We start from the raw sequence: 7,613 nt of genomic DNA, 5'->3' as shown, positions 1-7,613 counted from the left end.
GTGTGGCTAAAATAACAACTTCCCAATATCAGTGTTTCAGAAGATAGATATATCAAAGTAGGTACATGAAGCATGGATATAGCAATAAAGGGTGCATTTTCTTCAGAGAATTTTGAAACAACAATAAAATCAACCCAGAGTCTGCGTACTTTTTTTTTTTTTTTTTTTTTACAACTGTGCCCTGACAATTCCAAACAAGGTCAGCGATAAAATAGTTAACCGGCCTCTTCTTCAAAATAAAAGTGCTTGGACCTGAATTGATATTCTAAAGTTTGAATTGGTATCAGAATTCCTAAATTCCATCCCAGTGTGATGCCCCTGACTTGGGTCTGAAATCATTTTTCCTCAATTCTTCCCTTAGATAACAAAAATAAGGGTCATAATACTCAATTTTGGAACTGGGTATGGTGGCTCTTGCCTGTAATCACAAAACTTTGGGAGACCAAAGTGAAAGGATCACTTGAGCCCAGGAATTTGAAACTAGCCTGGGCAATGTAGTGAGACAACCCCACCCCCATGTCTACAAAAACTGAAAAAATGAGCCAAGCATGGTGGCACATGCTGTAGTCCCAGCTACTCAAGAGGCTGAGGCAGGAGAACTGCATGAGTCCAGGAGGTCGAAGCTGCAGTGAGCTATGATTGCACCACTGTACTCAAGCCTGGACAACAGAATGAGATCCTGTCTCTATAGATACATACATACTCACTTTGTGTACAGCATCTCTGTGTCCTCATTTAAGTTGAGGACCTTCTCCGTTTGTCACAGGTTCACCCCAATAACGGCCTCAAAGTACTCTTTTTTTTTTTTTTTTTTTTNAAAAAAAAAAAAAATTAGCTGGGTGTGTTGGCAAGTACTGGTAGTCCCAGATACTGGAGACTGAGGCAGGAAAATCGCTTGAGCCCAGGAGTTGGAGGCTGCAGTGAGCTATGATTGAGCCACTGCATTCCAACGTGGGTGACAGAGTGAGATCCTATCTCAAAAAACAACCCATAGAGACAGTTCTATAATACAGAATCCCACATATCTGAATCCTGTACTGCTCTAGCCGAAGACCACATGGGATCACTAAGGCAACATGTGCACTGATGAGAAACTCCAGCAAAGGAACACTATTCCAGGAGTCACACTAGATTGGCGCCTCATAAACAACTGGTAAAGCCTTTTAAAGTGTTCTCCATATTTTCATGAAATACTCCAGTCACACAGTCTCAATTACACCCAGGCTGTCTTTAGCCTAGGCTCTGCAGGCCTGGGTGGCCTAACTGCAGGAAGGCCAAAAGTCTGCTTTGCTTCTCTCTTCCCCAATCCTACAGATGACCGCTTACCATTCCACTATGAGGAAGGCTGTCTCAGGTGAGCCGTGGCGTTGGTTCCAAGGGCCAGGGCAGAAATGGAACACTGCCCATCTGTTCAGGTCAGAACAAAGAAGAGATCTAGCTCCAACCTGGTGGCTGAAAGTACGTGTCCTAAGGAAGGAGGGTGGTCATGTCTTGTCCGCAGAGGCAGCAGCCTTTGAGAAAAATCTTTCCTGGTCTGTCACATGGAGGCCAGAGATGGCTGGTCTTGTGCCCACAGGAAGCCAATCTGAGCTACCTTTCTACTCAGGTTAGTTCAGAGGAAGAGCAACCTATGGACAGGATCCAGCTGCCCAAAAGCTCCGCCTCCAGTACGGCAGCCTTAACAGTCTTATAATTGAAGCAATTTCCAATTACATATCCGCACAGGGCCACAATACAGGCTCATATTTAAGGTAGCCAAAAATCCAATAGATTTTACCACTGTAGCATATTCAGACTACCCTGATAAGTGGAACTCTATGCGAACAGCAAAACTTCAACCAACGAAGTAGGATCCCAACAATATGTAAGAAACCAAAGCACAGTAAACGTTTCAGTGAAGGTCAGTGTGGCACTGATTCACTTTACAAGAAGATGCAAACTGCGCATGTACAAAAACCTCTGAGTCCTTTATTAACGTCTGGAGATGTGTGGTACATACAATTAACAGCATCACACCAGCTACAGAAGTACAGATAATCAAGATTGTACTTCAGAACAAGGATCTGAGAGCAACTTATGGTGTTGCCTGCTCTGAACCTCCATAAAAACCCAATTTTGACACACGCAAGACAGACGATCTAACAATTTCACATGGGAATGGTTCTTTTAAAAAATGACAAGAACTAATAGTTCAAACCCTTTAGAGTGTGAGATGTGGCAGCTCGCTTGGTGCCATGGCACTGCTGTAAAAGGCCAACATGGGCATTTGAAGGTCAGGCAGAAGAACCGAATGGGGTGGGTGGAAGAGGTTTCATTTTCAGTGTAGAGAGATAACAGATGGTCCGAGTGGATGCTTTCAGTCCAGGCTCGGTATGGGGCCTGCAGGAATCCACTATATAAATACAGTCTATAAACTGGACGGCTGAAAAACATCAGCCAGCCATCCTTGTCATTGCTTCCAACTGGTGGACACTAACGCATCCGAAGTCACTTAGGACACAGGGCGGATTTAACAGGGGTGCACCTGAACGCAAGAAGGTGGCTCACTGTGTCCAGACAGCTCTGATCTTTTCATGCCACTGGATGCCATGGGTCCCTCTCTTTCACATGTGAATGAAGGAACACTTCCTTTGTTTCAATGTTCCACTTTGGAAATAACCAAAACCCTCCCCCCACCCCCACTATCATTCTTCATAAATTCTGCTTCCAATCTCCTGATTCTTCTGGGTCTAGGCTTTTTCCTTTCGCTTCAATTTTGACACTTTTTTGACAGTCCCATTCTTGTTAAGAAGCTTCAGGACGCGGTCTTTATGATCTAAAACCTTAAGCATGGAGTCTCTGGCTTCACTGATTTGATCCATCACAAGTTTACATCTCTGCATATTTCCCTGTATCAGTTCATTTATTCAGTGGAGATCATCATCAGTTGCTGCTTTTTTCTTTGGGATAATCCCTTCCTGTAGGTTGGTAAGTCTTTCATAGACTTCATGTTCAAGATTCGTCAGCTGTAGTAGCTGGGCGGCACAGAGGTGGACTTTCCAGCCTTGAGCACGACAGGATACTCCTTTCTGATTAGCTATTTCCTGCAGCATAGCTTTCTTCTCCTCTTTGACCGGGACGTCACTGTATCTCTGAAAGTGGTGGTAAGCAGCTTTCCAGGGGTTCCGATAGTGACGAAGCAAAGTAATGGGGGGTCTTGGACGCACTGGGACATACCTCACACCTTCCTCATCAATATACTCCTTGGGAGGAGACTTGCGCTTCTCAGCCTTCACCAGAAGACTCTTGGCAGTGGACTTCTCGTCATCAGTGCTGTTTGTCTCCATCATGTCACCTTCTTCTGTTGAGATCACGTGCTGTTGCTTTCGAGGCTTTTTCCTTGGGGAGGCACCAGGTGTTAGGTCACTTGTTGGCATGGACAGGTTGTTTGCCAGCAATGCAAGAGATGGAGACACAGTGTTGGTAGCCAGCGGAGGAACTGCAGAAACTGGTCTCATGATATCCATTGGTTCTACTTCTTCTTTCACTTTAATTTCAGGTACAGGAGGGCCCAAGACAGAAGAGAGACTGCCACCCACAGTGGCTGATGGAGGTGGTGCAGCTGCAATAGTGGTGATGGGTGGAGTGATGGGGACTGCTCCAGGAATGGTTGAAAGGGCAACGGCTGGTTGTGACGGGGGACTGGCTGCTGCAATCATAGTTGGAATGGTCGGTGGGGGCTGCTGGGCAGTTGGAGGGACGGCAATGGTAGGCTGATCATTATTTTGATTGGATACAGTCTCCATGGACACAGTGATGGGAGTGGCCATAGACACGTGGATTTCAGACTTGGGTTTGGCACCTGCAGGCCTAGGTGATCCAGATGTACTCCGCATAGAGCTTTCCACTCGAGGACTAGCAACATCAGGAGGCTGGGGAGGAATGAGGTTTTTCCGAACTGCCATTCCATCTGTGGCAGGTTTCTTCCGGAGTATGCTTGGCCGTGGTGATGAGCCCTGGGCGGGAGCGTTGGTGCTAGCGCTCTGGCTGTGGGTCTGCACCACGGTTGTTGCTGCTGGAGCAGCACTGAATGGATTGCTAATGGGGTTGGCCACAATTGTGGCTCCATCTGCCAACACCACTGCTGAAGTCTTTCCTTCAGGCTGAGGCTGCTGAGTACCCATTGGTGCAGGCTGAAGCCCTTGTGTGTTGATTGGGGTTGCTGAGTGAATTCCCTGTGTGCCAAGCGGTGCGGGCTGTATCCCTGGGGTCCCGATGGGGGCCGGCTGGATGCCCTGTGTACTGATGGGCGCTGGCTAGATCCCTTGAATATGTTGAGCATGCGATGCATCTACTGTCATTAACTGCATGGGGTTTAGGTGGACTGTAGACGCTACCCCCACACCAGTCTGAGCTGTAATGGCAGAGTTTGGAGCCTGAGCTGAAACTGGATACTGTCGGATAGTGGACACAGAACTGGTGATTGGGGTGTAGGTGTGTGCCGCCAGTGGGTATGCAGAAGGGGGATAAGTTGGCAAAAAGTATTGGAATTGAACGGGAACAGACGGTCTGTTGTCACTTCGTGTTTCCATGGCCACAGGATTGGGAGAGGCCCGATGTCCGGAGATGGGAATCAGGCTGCTCCTTTCGGCAGGGTAGTCAGGCTGGATCCGAGGAGAAGTGTGTGTGATCTGCTGGGGCACCACCTTGGCGACTGGGATGTTTGAGGTGGTCACAGCAGTCGCATGGGAGGAATGGGAGGGCACTGTCATGGTAACAATGGTACTTGTGGGAGCTTGTGTGTGTGACACAGATCCAGCTGTAGTCACTGAAGGAATGGTGTTGGTTGCCAAAATAGGTGCTACTGTGGCTGCAGCCACTGGCGTGCCAGTACTGAAGATCGTTTTCTGAGCCATGGTATGAAGCTGCTGTTTTGGCGTCCCTAATGCAGGGTGAGATGGTAGTGTGATTCTTGTTGTGACATCTCGTGACTGGGAGGGACGCTGAATACTAATTGCTGCAGATGGTGGATGCTGGATAGACAAAGTTGGCCTCAGTGCTGAATCAGTAGCATGTGCTGCTGTCGTAGTGATGACTGGAGACTGGGCTCTGGTGGCTGAGACAGTTGCTACCACAGCAGGAGGGATGGCATTGGAGGTGGTCACAGGCGGCTGAGACTGGATTGGTTGGTGAATGATGTGCTGTACTGCTGGCTGAGCAGTAGCAGCATTTGGCAGCTGCGAGGTTGGCCTCAGGACTGTGGTTACTTTAGAACTGGACATCACGGCAGCAGCTGCTGCACCTCGAGGTAAATGAGAAGCTCCAATGTGAAGAGGGGGCCCAGGAGCATTGCTGCGGATGATAGACATCTGTACATTTGTAGTCATGATGTGATACAGGTTACTGGGATGTCCTGTTGTCCACTGATTGTTGCCACAGGAATGGCTGAAGCCTGAGAGATGCTACTCTCCATTGTAACAGTAACCTGCCCTGGAACCTTGGGCAGAAGTGACAGGGTAGAAGGTGGAGCAGGAGCAATGGGACGGCTAGGCATGGTGGGCTTCGGGGGTGGCTTCATGAGTCCCTCCGAAAATGAAAGTGGCACTGCTGGCGTCAGGTGTGCTGGCGGGGCTGTCACCGCAACAGGTGTGGCTGATGCGACACCATGGTGTGTGGACAACATCTGCACCTGTGGATAGGGCCTTACCACAACAGGCTCTTGCTTCTCCTCCCAGGACTGGAGGGAGCTGCTGGAACTCATGTGCTCCCTGGCACTGACTTCAGAATCTCGACCAGATTCATCATTGACTGTAGCAGCTGGGTTTATCAATCCAGCAGAACCACTGTTTGCAATCTGAGATGGGGCCTGGCTCAGCCCAATCTGAGAAGGGGCTCCTAACCGAGGAAACTGTTGAGAACTCATTTCCACCTGGGTGCTGCACCGAGTGGCCGCCGCACCGCCTCGAGCTCGCTCCCGCGCGCTCTCCGTCTGCGGGGCCGACGTCCTCAGGCTCCGGACCCGCAGCCGCCGCCGGGGCACTAGCACTCTGTCCCCCACCCCTCACTCCAGCGCGGCTGCTTCCCCTCAAAGTACTCTTGATGCCCGTTGGATTTTTGGTTATGAGTCAGTGCCTCAAAGTACTCTTGATGCACTGACTCATAACCAAAAATCCAACGGGCACTCCAGATCACAAGACCTTCAGGATGGAAGTCAATGTCAAGTTTTCAGCTACAAACTGTGAAGAGTGCGTTAGGTTATTGCCTTTCACCATCCTCCAATTTCATCTTACACCCTTTTCTCCCTCCCTCACTATCTACTGGGCACATCAGCCTTTTGGTTTCTCCATGCAAGTGCTCTTCAACCTCAGGTGTGCTCGTCCTGTTCCTTCAGCTTCAATTGTTCTTCCCCTAACTCTCCACCTACCCACCCAGCATCTTCTCACCCTCCAAGCTTCCACTGAAATAACACTTCCTCAGAGGCCCTCCCTGAACAACCCATCTGTAATATAACTCCTGTTACTCTCCTTCATCATTTCCATCTTTTTTACCTTTACTCCAAGGCACTGACCACCACGTGTACATTTGCCTGGTGTTTGTCCATCTCCCTCATTGGACTGTAAACCCCTGGCGTTAGTCACCATGTCCATTTTATTCTTCATCTTCCCGGCTACACCAGCGTTTCCCATGGCACGTGGTAGATGCTTAATACATATTCTGTGAATGAATAAATAAATGACTGAATGAATGTTCCTTCTCCAAAGAGGACAAAATTCCAACCAAAACCATATGAGGAAAAGGAAATTATTATTTCTAAAGTGACACTCCTATTGGATCTCTTTTTAAAAAATTAGAGAAACTAGCAATTTAGCCTAATCCAAAGAATAATTGAGTGACATCATTCTTGTGACTGGCTTCTATGGGAAGGTAGATAGACATAAGAGTTCATATTGTAGATTACATTTATAAGTTCAGATAGTTCAGATATAATAATTATTTAGTGAAAGTAATTGAAGTATTGGTTACATCTTGCGAAGAAGCATGAAAGAGACTTCTGATGGCTGGAAATGCTTGTATCTTGATCTGGATAGTGGTTCAATGGCCATAGACATATATAAACATTCACCAAGCTATCTACTTAGAATTTGTGCATGTTGCTATATGCATATTGTACCTTAATTTAAAAAACCTTCTTTGGCTTAGTTGACAAAAGGTTTGACAAAAAGAAAAACTCAGACAAAATTGATGCTGTAGCTTCTAATAGTACCCAGAAGAAAGTTCCTTTATAAAACATTAAATCAAAACCATGTAAACAGTGTCATCAGTTGTGCCACTGGCATCACATAATTTTAGATATACACACTTTGGGAAAATGTGTATATACCATTTTAGAAACATTATTAAGTCAAACCAACACACAGTGGCCAAGAAGAACTGTGCTTTTCAATAAACAGTTTCAAGTGAACACTCTTGAAATCATTTGCTCTATTTTGTCAAAAAGCAGGAGTGGATGTCAAAAGCTATAAAGACACATGCACACAGATGTTTATTGCAGCACTGTTCACAATAGCAAAGACTTGGAACCAACTCAAATTGCCCATCAATGATGAACTGGATAAAGAAGATGTGGCACATAT

The 7,613-nt window shown here is 47.1% G+C and overlaps 1 protein-coding gene across 1 annotated transcript; it reads right to left on the bottom strand.

Moving 5' to 3' along the window:
• Positions 1-1,948: 1,948 nt before the first annotated feature.
• Positions 1,949-6,057, bottom strand: LOC108314072 (histone deacetylase complex subunit SAP130-like). The gene is given in 2 exon segments (XM_037743568.1): positions 1,949-5,395; positions 5,398-6,057. Coding segments are annotated over 2 exon segments (2,994 nt in total). The 5' UTR covers positions 5,903-6,057; the 3' UTR covers positions 1,949-2,906.
• Between the last annotated feature and the right edge of the window lie 1,556 nt (positions 6,058-7,613).

This window comes from Cebus imitator, unplaced genomic scaffold (assembly GCF_001604975.1).
Source record: "Cebus imitator isolate Cc_AM_T3 unplaced genomic scaffold, Cebus_imitator-1.0 Scaffold147, whole genome shotgun sequence".
NCBI classification, from domain to species: Eukaryota; Metazoa; Chordata; class Mammalia; order Primates; family Cebidae; genus Cebus; species Cebus imitator.
This window is presented reverse-complemented; position numbering and strand designations above follow the sequence as displayed.